This window comes from Phascolarctos cinereus, unplaced genomic scaffold (genome assembly GCF_003287225.1).
Source record: "Phascolarctos cinereus isolate Bilbo 61053 unplaced genomic scaffold, phaCin_HiC Scaffold_726;HRSCAF=1367, whole genome shotgun sequence".
Taxonomy (NCBI): Eukaryota; Metazoa; Chordata; class Mammalia; order Diprotodontia; family Phascolarctidae; genus Phascolarctos; species Phascolarctos cinereus.
The window spans coordinates 118,864,637-118,879,067 of NW_027556098.1; the positions used below are offsets into that span (position 1 = coordinate 118,864,637).

A 14,431-nucleotide genomic window follows, 5' to 3' on the forward strand; every position below is an offset into this window, starting at 1 on the left:
GAAGCTTGTTTTTCAGTCAAGATTGAGGATGAAAAAGTATTTTGTCACCCTAACAGTCCCTATGTGAACTTCTGACCAAAAACACACATTTGAAATGGGCCATATCAATGCTAGTGGTGTTTTCTATCAAATTTAAGAAGGATTTAAACCTAGGACCTAAGCCTTGTTGGAATTTTTTACAAACTGAGAATAACTGCCTCTGAACAAACAAACTAAAAAACAGCATTTTAAAAAACATAAACATGCTTATTAACTTACATTCATGCTGAGATCTTAAACATTGCTATTCTCATTACCTAATCAATAAGCATTATCTGACATTAAAGTAAAGCACCGTGACAGATAAAATAAAAAAGGATAGATTTTTAATTCTATCCTTTTCTGCTATGGAAAGTGGTAGTTCTATGTGCCTTTAAGCTGAATAAATAATAGCTGGATTACTGAAATATAATGGTCACATTTGGAGACCTGTCATCCTCTCAGTTAATGACTCAAATGTCTTCTGTTACCCTCAACTAGTTTAACAAAGCAGATTCAATGTCTAATCAATAATGGAAAATGTTCCACTTGATTTCAGAGGCAGATCTAGGTTCCAACAAAGCTGGGTCATAGCGTGCTATGACAAAACATTAAGGCTCCTGGAACATTCTGCCAATCAACTTAGTGGTATATTTTTAACTGTCTCATGACACACGAATAGGGGTCTTACTTGGGGAACACAATTGATCTATCCTATTTCAAGAACAAAAATAGATAAAACAAAATACTCCAACCTTCAATTTTGATAAGTAAAATCAAGAATCTCCTACTTTTATGTTTTTAGGGAAGAAAAATCACATACCATTTAAAATCATGAACAAAACTGCTGATGAAGAGCTTTGATAAAGCATCTACTATTGCCTACCTTCTAGGAAGAAATTATTTAGCTTTCATAACACTGTCAAAATTGTTCATGGGTCCAGTTGTTGGGTCTCAACAACTGAAGTTAGTAAGTGAAGATCATCTACTACTAGGTTTTTATGGCACTGAAAAGAGAAAATCCTTTTGGGGGAGGGGCCTGTGGGTAGGTGGCAGATTTGTGATTTCACTGATGTAGGGAACCTCTGGTGAGAAATCTACAAATGCAGATTAACATCTGTTGTCCCACTTATGTTACTGTACATCTGTTGGGTTACTGAGAAGTTGTCACATGGTCAATATGTGTCAGAAGTTAAGACTTGAATCCTGAATGAGTCTGGCCCATTAACCACTCCAACATGCTGCCTTTCATTAAGATTAAAAAAAGAGAAGGTAGAAATGACCTGGCCTCTTCCTAGCTTTCCAGCATCCTTATACTATACAACTCTACACACTCTACAATCCAGCTATACGGGTCGACTGGCTATTCTTCATTCGGAAGACTCCAACTCCTATTGCCATGTCTCTGCACTGGCTGTCTTCCAAGCTGAGAGTTCTCACTCTCCTGCATCCTTGCAGATTCCATGGTTTCTTTTGAGACATGTTAAATCCCACCTTCTTCAGCTAGTACCATCTATCCCCTCCTAGACTGCCTTCAATCTACTCTTTATATAACTTGTGTGGACCTAGATATTTACATGTTGTTTATATCCCCATCCCATTAGAATGGGAGCTTCCTGAGGCTAGGGACTATTTTTGCCTTTCTTTGAGTCTTTCTTTTGCCTTTCTTTGAGTAAGCTCTTAATAAATCCTTAATTAATCTGTGCTCCAAAATTGACAATGTTGGAGAAGAATGTCCCTTAGGATGTAAGCAAATAGAAGGCAAGCCATCATTATAGAACACTAAGGTTGTTTGGTAAACAAATTTTTTAAAGTTTCAGAACATTAATTTAACATTTCCTTTTTATTGTGAATCTAAGTGTAATGTTCTACATTTCTTCAGAAATAAAAAAGGACTGTATATAAAACCATCAATCTTCATTTCATATTTTATGCTTTAAAAATTATATAAGCTCCATATATTCTTGTGTCTGTGCTTTCTTCTGAATTTCCTGTTTTCCTCTGTGTAAAAAAAAAAGTTTTTTAAAAAAACATTAAAAAAAGCAGCCTTTTAGAGGGAGAATCAGTAATGCTAACCATCCTCCCCTCCCCCATTATAAACTGAGAATAAAACAAAATAAAAACAATCTACACAGTAGACATGTCCACAAATGCCTGTCTCTGAATGTACCTTGGGCCACCTCTCTGTCAGGAGTTGGGTAAATGTTTGATTAAAGGTCCTATGGAGGTATGGTTGGTCATTACACTGATCAGAGATCTGGTCTTTCAAAGTTATTTCTCTTTCTTGCCCTAGTTCTCACTCTTCCCTCTGCATTATTTCACACTACATGAGATTCTCTGAAATCATATCTCTTATGGTACAATAATATTCTACTGCATTCGTATACGGCAATTTATTCAACCATTTCCAATTGATAAGTACTCTCTTAGAATTTAGATCTATGCTTTTTTATTTTTTAGTCCCCTCTTTAGGTACAGCAAGTTTGTTTTGCTTGCCAGCATTTCCTTGCCAATCTTTGCTTCTCTCTTCACCTCTGCTCAACCTCCTATTTCTCCTTGTTTCTCTATTGAATTTGATGTATTTCTACACCAAACTTGTCTATGCATGTGTATGTGTGTATGACTGTATGAGTGTGTAAGTCCATGTATGTGTTGCTCATTTCAGATAAAAATATGAAGGCCCAATTTTTCACTTTTAATTCTACTTCCTCTTGGTCAGAGAAGAATTTTTAGATCCTAGTACAGAATTTAAAAATATGTCAAAGATACTCATAACATAAAAAATTAAGTATTAAACAAACACAGGGGAATCTTGAACCATGATATCATTGCTGTGGGGAACTTCTGATGTGGAAGCCCCTCCAACCAATTCAGGATGACTAATAATCTGCTACAAGGTTTAGGGCACTGACAGATTCAATTGACTGGCACGTGGTAACACTGTTAATATCAGTAGGACTTGAACACATGCAGCTCTTCCTACTCCCAAGGCTGGCTTTCTATCTACTTGGCCTCTCTCCCTCTACATATATATACACAAACATATACACCATATGGAGACTAGAACAAAGGCAGGGAGATGTCTAAGGAACAGTACAAAAGTCTTATGCAATGATATGATAGATCCCTCTTATATCTCATCACAGGACTTGGAAGATCTGAGAGACCACCTAACACAAAAAAGAACTCATGAATGAATTAGATTGTTAGTCAAAGTATAAAGTTAAATACGTCTAAGGTAGAGATCTACTTTTAATCCATACCTTACCTGAAGGTAAAGATCCTTTTTGATGTGATGCATGTTGTAGCTGGAGAATGTGAAAGCAGTCATTTAAACAATTCATAGTTGCCATGGAAGTTGCTTTGAGCATTAAGAGATCTTGATCCAAGGAGGTAAGATGACCAGAAGCGGGAAGGCATTCAATGCATTTAATTAAATCTCTTTGGTGTCCTTCTGCATGAGACATCATCTACAGAAGACAACATATCTGCTAGTCACCATCTAAGATTTTTTAACAGCATATATGAAATAGCAGTATCACTTCAAAGATCATATCTTGCTGTTGACTATATCCTAGAGTTTACAGAGCTACAAGTCATAAATCTTCAAGTAACAAGCTGAGTTTAGCCAGAAAGCTAGTTAGTTCATTTTAAAATTAAGAGTTTGAGTAGAATTCAAGTAGGATCATTTGAATTTCTGGTCTTTTTTCTCAAGTGCTTTTTCACTACAGCATGCAGCTTGATCTCATACATAAAAGCAAATGACAAACAATGAAATATAAATATATAACCACCAAAGAAGATACAGAATTAGAAGGAGATCTCTCTAGAGTTACTAGGGTCAGACAGTATTAATCTGGTAGTAGGATGTTAATCGTGAAAGACACTGGGAGAAACAAAGCCTCTCTTCTAGGGCCTTGGTATATGGATTGGAGCCAAGGTGTATGGAGAGCCACAGTATGGTCACAGGGGCAACTCAGTTCATAGGCTTCAAATGTTACTGGAACAAGTAAACTATGCTGTCTAGAAAAAGACATTATAATCTCTGATTGCTTTCTAAATTAAAAAGGGATGCTCCATATTTTCAACCCTATGGATAAAACAAAGCCCAATTATATTTATTCCCAGAAAGGGCAGCAAAGAAATAGCTTTCTCAGAATCCTTAAAATGTGATACTGAGATGGTCTCTAAAGTTGGCACTTCCTTTCACCATAATTCTGGTAAAGTTCCCCATTTCCTCATCCTTGGCACTGACTTATGAAGGTCTGGGAAAGATTTTTTATAATCTTACAGTGAATGCTAAACAAGAAGGAAACTAGGCTGAGTGCCTTGAAGAATGGGAATTGAGTCTTATGTCATATAAAGTCTGATTCCTGTTGCTATTCCTGGTCTGGCCAAAACAGCCCTGGACCAGGTGACTTTGAGATCTATTTCAGCTGCTGTTCAGTCATTCAGTCATGTCCAACTCTTCATGACCTCAGGGACCACGTAGTCAAGGCCCTTTTATCCCCCACTATCTCCCAATGTCTGTCTGAACACCTGTTCGTGGCTGTCATGACACTATCCATCTCATCCTCTGCCACCCCCTTCTCCTTTTGCCTTCCATCTTTCCCAACATCAGGGTCTTATGAGTCCTATGTTTTCATTATGGCCAAAGGATTTAAGCTTCTGCTTCAATATTTGACCTTCCAGAAAATAGTCTGAATTAACTGTATTAAAAAGTATTGACTAACGTCATCTTGTTGCTGTCCAAAGGATTCTCAAAAGTCTTCTCCAGCACAATTTGAAAGCATCGATTCTGTAGCACTCAGCTTTCCTTAGAGTCTAACTTTCACAGCTATGTTATCTGAAAAACCATAGCTCTCACTACATAGATCTTTGTCAGCAAGGTGATGTCTCTGCATTTTAGAATGCTATCAAGATTTGCTGTGGCTTTTCAATTTCATAGCAGGAATCACCATCTACAGCAATTTTTGAGCCCAAGAATATAAAATCTGACACCGTTTCCATTTCTTTTCCTTCTATTTATTAAGTGATAAGAATATGTTCCCATGATCCTATTTTTTTAAATTAATGTTAAGGTCCAAGCCACTTTTTTATACTCTCCACCTTCACCCTCATCAAGCGGCTTCTTAATTCTTCCTCACTTCTTTCTACCATCAGAGTGGTATTTTCTGCATACACATGTGTGTATTTTCAACTCTGAAAGGCAAATTCCTTTTGGTTGTGCACCTATCATTTGCCTTTTGGGATGCTGCCTTCTTGAGTCTCCTTTTGCTTCTAGTAGAAACTGACAGGTCTTATATGAACCTGACTTTTGTTCCTTGATACCTGAACTTCTTTCTGGCTGCTTGAGGTAATTTATGTGAAGGCATATCCTGTGGTTCTACATACAGTATCTAGACTTTTATTTTTTAAATTATGTTTTTCAAGGAACCCAACAATCCTTAAGTGATCCCTTCTTGACCTGTTTTTCATTATTTAGATATTGTAAGATATTTAGCTATCTTTACCTTTTTTTTTTTAAAGATTTTTCAATCTTTTGGTTTTGTTCTAATGTGTCTTACTGTCTCATGGAGCCACTGGTTCCTATTTTAGTCTATTCTAGCTTTCAGGGAGTCATATACCTGATCAGTTTCTCTTCTAAGCTACACTTTTTGTAGTGGCAAAACCTAGAAACAAAGTGAGTAGTCATGGATTGAAGAATAGCTAAGTAAATTGTCAAAAATGAATGTAATGAAATATTGTTATACCTTAAGTCAACATGAAAAGACACTGTTACCTGATACTGTTAAGTAAGAACTAGAACAACACAAACAACCATAAAAATGCAAATGAAAACAAGGCAAATGAAAAGGCGTCAAATGCTGATGAATGACCAATCTTCGTCCCTTTGAACAGATAGTAAAACACATCCCTTTCTTCTCTTAGTAGAAGGTAGGGATTTATAGCTGAGAAATACTGCATATACTATAAAATGAAGTCATTGTGTTACGGTGATTTTGCTTAACTATTTTTCTTTTGTACAATGGGGTTCAGTAGCGAGGACAGGGTATACTGGGAAATGACTATAGTATTAAAAAAGCACCAACAAGGAAAGATTTTTGGCAAGGTTAAAAATTTTTAGATTTACAATTAAAAAAGAAGCAAAGGTAGTATGGTAGTGGATAGCGTGCTGGGCTCAGAGGCAGGAAGAACTTGGTTCAAATCACCTCTATGACAATGAACCACCTTTGTAATCCCTAAGCAAGTTAAGGTACTTTAATTTCTATGTGCCTCTGAATATAGGTGGAAGAAATGCTCACCCCAGGGCCAAGAAAAATCACAGATTCTTCTTGTAATTAAGGACACAGAATGGAAGAGTGATGAGATGTTTACCTGGACATATACATACATACATACATACATACATACATACATACATACATATATAAAAAGTCTGCATGGTCAATCTTTTTTTCCCCCTCCACTCAAGTAATAGGATTTTGTTTTGTTTTGATAAATGACTAGCTTAATTAGGTCAAATAAATCAGTAACTAGCTATTAAGCTTTATTTTTTTTAATAGACAGAAAAAGACAATATATCATATATAATAATATATAATACATATATTATTATGTATATTATATATCACAGATTTATTATATATTATATATATATAATATATAATAATATATATAATAATATATGTGTATATATATACATATTATATATATAGATTTTTATAGCAGATCATAAAAGATCATAAATCTCATAGATTTAGAGCTAGGAGGGACCTAAAAGGCCATGGAGTCCAACTTCCTTGTTTTACAGACGAAGAAACTGAGGCACAGAGAGGTTAAGTAACTTGCTGAAGGTTACACAATAAGTGAGTTTGAGGCTGAATTTAAATTTGGATCTTTCTGAGTCCAAGTCCATTACTATGTCCGCTGCTTGAAGTTTTTTTTCCCCTTCAATTCTTTTCTTTTATAAATTTTATTTCATTCTGAACTTAAGAAATAAAACAAATATTTCCCTAACACAGCAAAACAGAAAAAATGATGATTGCACATGAAACTGCAAATCAATTTGCTATTCCTTTTCCTTCCTCCCCTCCCAGCCACAGAGAATGCTACCACTAGACACAAGTGTGTGTGTCTATACATACTTCTATCATTTCTTTTGGATGCAGATAGTGCTTTCCTTCATGTGTTTTGCAGTTAATTTGGATATTTATAATAATAACAATGACTTAATATTGTTCTTAAAATATTGCTGTTACTGTATACAATTGGTTTCTCGGTTATACTCATTTCACTCTTCATTATTTCATGCAAGTCTATCCACGTTTTTCTAAGATCAGAGCTCAGCATTTCTTACAGCACAGTAGTATTCCATCACGATCATATTACCCAACTTGTTTAGCCATTCCCCAATCGATAGGTATCCCTGAAATTTCCAGTTCTTTGATACCACAAAGAGTGCTGCTATAAATATTTTAGAACATATAGTTTCTTTTCCTTTTTCCCTAGCCATCTTTGGAAATAGAACAGTTAGTGGTTTTGCTGGGTCAAAGTGTACAAGCAGTCTAACAACTCTTTGGGCATAATTCAGATTGTTCTCCTAAATGGTTGGATCAGTTCCACCAAGTCAATCTTTCCATATCCCCTTCAACATTTGTTCCTTTCCCCTTCAATCGTTTCAGCCAATCTGATAAGTGTAAAATTATATCTCAAGGTTGTTTTAATTTGCATTTCTCTAAACAATGATTTAGAGCATTTTTCATATGATTAAATTGTTTTGATTTCTTCATTGGATGACTGTTTATATCCTTTGACCATTTATCAATTGGGGAATGATTCATATTCTTATAGATTTAACCAAGTTCTTAATATATTTGAAATATGAGAATCTGTCTATAAAATCCCCCCCCCAATTTTCTGCTTTCCTTCTGATCTTGGCTATATTTGTTTTATTTGTACAAAACCTTTTATATTTAATGTAATTAAAATTATCCATTTTATACATCATATTATCTCTTGTTTATTCATAATTGTTTACCTATCCATGTCTGACAGGCAATACATTCCATGCTCTTCAAAATTTTCTTGCAAGATCTCTTTAAGTCATATATCCATTTTGACCGTTATCTTAGTAAATTGTATAAGATACTGGATTATGCCCAATTTCTGCCATACTGCCAACAATTTTTACTAAATAATGAATTCTTATCCCAAATCTTAAGTTTTCACACTTAAAATACAAAGTTGCTATATTTATTTGCTGCTGTAAATTGTATGTATACTCTCTGTTCCACAGATTGCCTTCCTATTTCTTAACTGGTACCATATACTTTTGGTAATTATAGCCTTAAAATGTAGTTTAAGACCCAGCACTTTGGGAACAGTTAGGTGGCACTGTGAATAGAACACTGGCCCTTGAGTCAGGATGCCCTGAGTTCAAATCCAGCAGACACTTGACACTTGCTAGCTGTGTGACCCTGGATAAGTCGCTTAACCCCTTAACTTAACTTGCCTTGACAAAATTTAACTGCCTTGACAAAAACAAAAAAAACCCTAGTATTGTACTCCAGAAGGAGTACGCCTCTTTCCTCTACATTTTTTTTGCACTATCGACACCTACCTGCCCCTTCTACTTTTTTTTTTACTGGTTCCTTTGATGTTCTTGCCTTTTTGTTCTTCCCAATGAATTCTGTTATTGTTTTTTTTCTAATTCTGTAAAATAATTTTTGGTAATTTAATTGTGATGGTATTAAACATATAAATTAGTTTAAGTAAAGTTGCCATTTCCATTATATCAGTCCTTCCTATCCATGATCAATTAACAGGTCTCCAATTATTTAAATCTGATTTTACTTGTATAAAAAGTTTTAATAATTTTGTTCACACAGTTTTTGAGTTTGCTTTGGCAGGTGTACTCTCAGATATTTTACATGGGGTATCTCTTCTTCCAAGGTTTTGTTTGTGACATATAAGAATGCCGATGGTTTATGCATATTTCCTTTATATCCTGCTACTTGCTAAAATTATTAATTATTTCAACTAACTTTTTAGTAGAGTCTTTGGAATTTTCTAAGTATATCTTCATATCGTCCACAAAAAGTTTTATTACTTCATTCCCTATTCTGATTCCTTATATTTCTTTTTCTTCTCTTACTGCTCTTGCTAAGGTTTCCAATAAAATACTGAATAATGGTGACACATGATGACATATTCCCTCCAATTTTCAGCTACCAGTTCTAGTTCTGTATACATAAATATAGTAGCTTTGTATTTTACAAGTATAAAAACTTAAGATTTAGGATAAGAATTCATTATTTGGTAAAAATTATTGGGAAAAACTAGAAAACAGCGTGGCAGAATTGAGCACAGTATATTATCTACTAAGACAAGGTCAAAATGGATACATGGCCATGTGTATCTCATATACCCCCATATGGGTATCTCAATGAAACTATTTATTTTTTCCTTCTGTTTCTGATTTTTTTATTCTTTTGCAAGACAATTCTTTTCAATATTGATATTCCTTTAATCTCCCTTTTTGCACCCAATGTTCTTCAACAAATGGATTATCTCTTTTTTTGGCATTAGAGACAACATGCTTCTACTGCTATTGGTCATATATTTCCCTTTTTACAGAATATTAAAGCTTTCAAAACATGTTTAAATTTTGAGTTGTACACCTTACATTTTCTTCTGAAATTGTTTCTACCAATTTAAAGCAATGTCACTGTATTTTCCTTAGTGATGAGTGTTTCTCAAACTCAAAGATTCTTAAATGTGTCTTTATCAACAGTGATGCAGACAGATTCAGTATCAACCATCACTTGTACAAGTACCCTCATTGGTCTTGTTTTTGTTCTTTGAGGTTTTACTCACGCCCAGTAACACAAGAATACTCCAGTACATTCACATACCACAATTTATCTAGCGCTTCCCCAAATGATGGACGCCCACTTTGTTTCCCCTTTTTCTGCTACTACAAAAAATGCTTCTACAAATATTTTGGTAATATGTGGAACACATTCAGCATACTCATTTTTCTCTCTTTACTTTTTGCTATAATGAAGGCATTTTGCTACTACCATGGTAGTGCCCTAAGTGGTATAAGGTATGAACAAAATTCATGTTTTATTAAACATTGAGATGAAAACCATATGGTTTTTAATTCTTGACACATATAAAGTAAGCAAACAGCAAATATTCAAGAATAAGTTTTTAGAAGGAAAATGCATCTAGATACAATTTTGCATTTCACCATAATCAATTGGAAGTAAATCTGTTTATCAATTATCAATGTTAAAAATATTCAATTCTAACCTACTCTTCTATCTTACTGCTGCTCCATAAGGGCAAGGTCTGGTTCACTTTTGTCTTTATATTTCCAGAGTCTTGTGCACAGTCTAGCACGTGGCAGTCACTGAATAAATGCCTGATGATTGACTGATATTCTCCCAGAACTGGGAGTTATATTTAAAACCTCAGAAAAGCAGAACATCAAAACTTCCTGTATCTTCTTTTCTTCTGGAAAATATTTTGGAATCATTTTTTTAAAAAAGTCACTTGAAAGACTTGTATGAACTGATGCAGGACAAAGTAAGTACAATCAAGTTAGGAATCTATATAATGACTAAAAGAATGTAAAGGAAAACTACACTGAAGGATTCAGAACTCTGACCAATGCAATGACTGATTCTGACCAAGAGGAAGGGTGCATTCCTCCATCATCTAGGCTGAAGAGTTATTGATTTTTTTTTGCCTTTCTAAAAAATTTTATTAATTTATTTTGATTTATCAATAATCACTTCCATATGCTTTTGAGTTTAAAATTTTTCTGCCCCTTTCTCCCCACCACCCTCCCCAAGGTGGCGCACAATCTGATATAGGCTATACATTTACATTCCTATTAAACATATTTTCACATTAGTGCTGTTGTAAGTAAAAATTTAACTATACTTCTTTAATACTTCCTTTGGTCCTATGTTTTTCTGGTGAAGGAGTGCACTGGAAAGTGAAAGTGAATTTTAAAAAATCATTAAGATTGAGAAATTTACTTTCCCTTAGGAAAGTAAATAAATATCAAATAATGTTCTTGAAAGTTCCCTTTCCAACTCACTATTTCCTCTTCTAAAAATGTTCATAGGCTCATAGAAGTTAAAAGGGACTTCAGAGATCAAGTCTCACCTTTTCATTTTATAGATGAAAAAACTGAGGTAAAGAGAGGGTAAGTGACTTGGCCAGGGTCACATAGCTATTAAATGTCTGAAGCAGGATCCACACCCAGGTTCTCATGACCAATGCTCTATCCACTACACCATACTGCATCTCTCAGGCACAAAAAGCACTTAAGAGTAAATGCTTTTAGGATGGTTTTTAATAACTCTTAAATGTTATTAAAACTACCATTTAGAAACCTGAGTTCCTAATTTTTAAATTTTAATCTTTAATTAAGTTAGGTGGCATAGTTAAGTTTAAATTTTAAGGTAGGTGGCACAATGGATAGAGCTCTGGTTTTGTAGTCATGAGGACCTGAGTTCAAATACAGCCTCACACACTTGACTCTTACTAGCTGTGTGACGCTGGGCAAGTCACTTAACCCCAACTGCCTCATCAAAAAGAAAAAAAAGCTTAAAGCACTATGTAAACTACTACTATTCTTGGTAGTAGTATTATTATTTTAATGTTCTTACTGGGCAGCTTAGGTGGCACAGTGGATAGAGCACTGGGCTTGAATCAGGAAGACTCATCTTCCTGAGTTTAAAATCTGACCTAAGACACTTACTAGCTGTGTGACCCAGATCAAGTCACTTTACCCTGTTTGCCTCAGTTCCTCATCTGTAAAATGGCCTAGAGAAGGAAAAACCATTTCAGTATCTTTTCCAAGAAAACCTCAAAATGGAGTCAAGAAGAATCGGATCTAACTGAAACGACTCAACAGCACCATTTTACTACTACGTTTGAACAATGCAGATAAGGTAAATCAGTAAGGCTACTATGTAACTTCTAACTTTAGGATCAGGACTGTCTCTTAAGGGCTGGGTTGAAGAATCTGGCACATAACTTCCTCCTCCCCAACTTAAGTAAGTCAAATGAAGAGAAAAATAAGAAAAAGGAGAAAAAGGAGAGAAAGGAAATAAATCCACACAATGTAATTTTTATAGAAAAAAATAAACAAAAGGCAACAACATCATGATGTCAAATGATTATCTGTGCCCTATGTTCTGAGTTCCCACTTTTCCCCTAAACAGAAATACACACTTTTTCTGTCCATATTACTTTACCAATTATTGCACAGAAGGCTCTCAGCCATATCTAACCCTGATGCAGATGGTCAAGAAGAATTCATGGTCTGGGAAGTGCTAAATTCCATCTGACAGCACAGGCAGCTACAATACTTATTATGGAAGGTATATGGGGGGTTCAAGGAACATCTATGTCTGCTCAGAATATACAAAGAATGTTATTTCTGCCCTTCATCTCCACGGCAAAGAATAATTTCACACCTTTCTTAGGTAGTACTCATAAGACCGGGCTCCCAAGAGGGAGAATAGTGGCAGCATCAGCTAATGATCAGTGCTATGTGGATAAGGTAGGCTGAAAAAGCAGGTGGCTTTTATTCATGAGCAAATGTAGTATTTTTCTCTGAAATTTACATGCTCCAAAATTCCTTCTGGTGCCACTGATTTCCTACGATTCCTGGAACTGCACTTGACAAACCAAGAAATGCTCCTGTTATCCTCCTTTTTTCTCCTTCCTGCTCTTAATGGATGCTTTTAATTTCTCTGTGAAAGACCACAGCTTGGACCCTGTATTGGTAATGGTCAGCTCCTTTCTTGGGACTTACTGAGCTTGAAAAACAGCAGGCTGGCAAGGCAGGCAGTTAAAGTAAGGAAACCGAAAACACAGATATAAACTGACCAGGTCAAATATTCTTTGGTGTACTTTAACTTAACTAGTTCATACTGACCTCTCTGACTTCCACAAGGTGGTCAGGTTGCAACTGAGTTCTTTTGCCCATGGACTGCAGTTTGGAATGTCCAACATTAAAAAGAGAAATGGCATTCTGACTTGGTCTCCTCTGTGAACCAGGAGAGTTACCACTACCTTGAGATGCAAGTGAGAAGCTCCGAGACTTCAGAGGAGGATTATTCTGTTAGATAAGCAAAGTAAAATATTTTTAAAACAAAAAAGTCCTCAAAATATCACTCCACTATGTATACTTATAATTTATTCATGTATAATACTTCAGAATTATGAAAAAACATGATTTTGTGCACAGCACAACTTAAGGCACCCAAAATGGAAGCCCCATACTGGTCCAGGTGTAGGCTATATTCTTCTATCCCCACCAACTCTTATATCTGGACTACAGTTGATGTTACTTTTCACTGTACATGGTTTTTTCCCCTCTTTTCAAAGAACTAATTTTAGGGGTATGGGCTATATTTGGGAATTGCCTATATTCAAACCAGTACAGTAATTTTTACTGTAACATCCTACAATGAGTTGGCAATTGAACAAAAACAGGAAATTCAGGATTGTACACGGTGCAACACAATCTTCTAAATAATTATGCCTTTTAATTTTAGCTCTAGTAATTACTGGTGTTAACAGCAAGAAATGTCAAATTTAAAGAATCAACATCTTGTCTTCGACCATCACACCTGAAGAAAACAATATATTCAGGAATAAAATCTAAATGAACATTTTTTTTCAAATGTCAATGAATATTTTTTCATGGAATATTCCAACTTTCTGATCATTGAATTATATCCACTTCTTAGAAGTATAAAAATTTTTATGCTTTTTTCTGAAGGCTAAACTAGAGGGCTACTCATTATAAACTTGTTTTGATATTGTTATAAAAAACTATGAAAAGTACATATACTAGGCTTAAGTTATGCCCTACGTGTATTTACCTTTCAACTGGATAAATATTAGTAAGTGATTCACATTTCAAGTATACTGAGACCCTTCAAAAACATATCCTTTCACTATTTTCAATTAATATTGCAATCCAATTCACATACCTTTCCAATAGCTTCTGTGTGATGTTGTGTACATATCTGAAGTCTGCTAACCCAATGCTGTCGTTCTTTAGCATCTGTGGCTAATAAAGACAACCTAGAAGTTATTTACTTTTAAATCTCTCTCTGAAATATAATCAACACTTGTCTATAAGAGTTTAAATGACTAACTGAAAACCAAAACTTTATTCTCAAATTCCAAAAGCAGTCATCCCTAACAAGGGAGAAAGAGTAAAGCTGAAGCCCACCCAACCTAGCTAGACATTGCTGTATATAAAGGAAGTAATTCTGAACACAGAAATAGTATACAGAGTGGATAAGCCATATATGGAGAAAACAGGATTTGGCTACAAACTCTTCTCTTTGAAAAACATTTTTAAAAAATC

General features: G+C 34.9%; 1 protein-coding gene across 1 annotated transcript in view; it reads right to left on the bottom strand.

Annotated features, from left to right (window-relative positions):
- The window catches only part of OSBPL11 (oxysterol binding protein like 11), a 66,820-nt gene that overhangs the window by 24,237 nt on the left and 28,152 nt on the right, over window positions 1–14,431 (bottom strand). The window contains exons 4-6 of the mRNA XM_020986008.2: window positions 14,049–14,128; window positions 12,986–13,168; window positions 3,287–3,488 (exon numbers count right to left, since the gene is read on the bottom strand). Of these exons, the coding sequence (XP_020841667.1) occupies window positions 3,287–3,488; window positions 12,986–13,168; window positions 14,049–14,128 (465 nt within the window). The remainder of the gene's footprint in view (window positions 1–3,286; window positions 3,489–12,985; window positions 13,169–14,048; window positions 14,129–14,431) is intronic.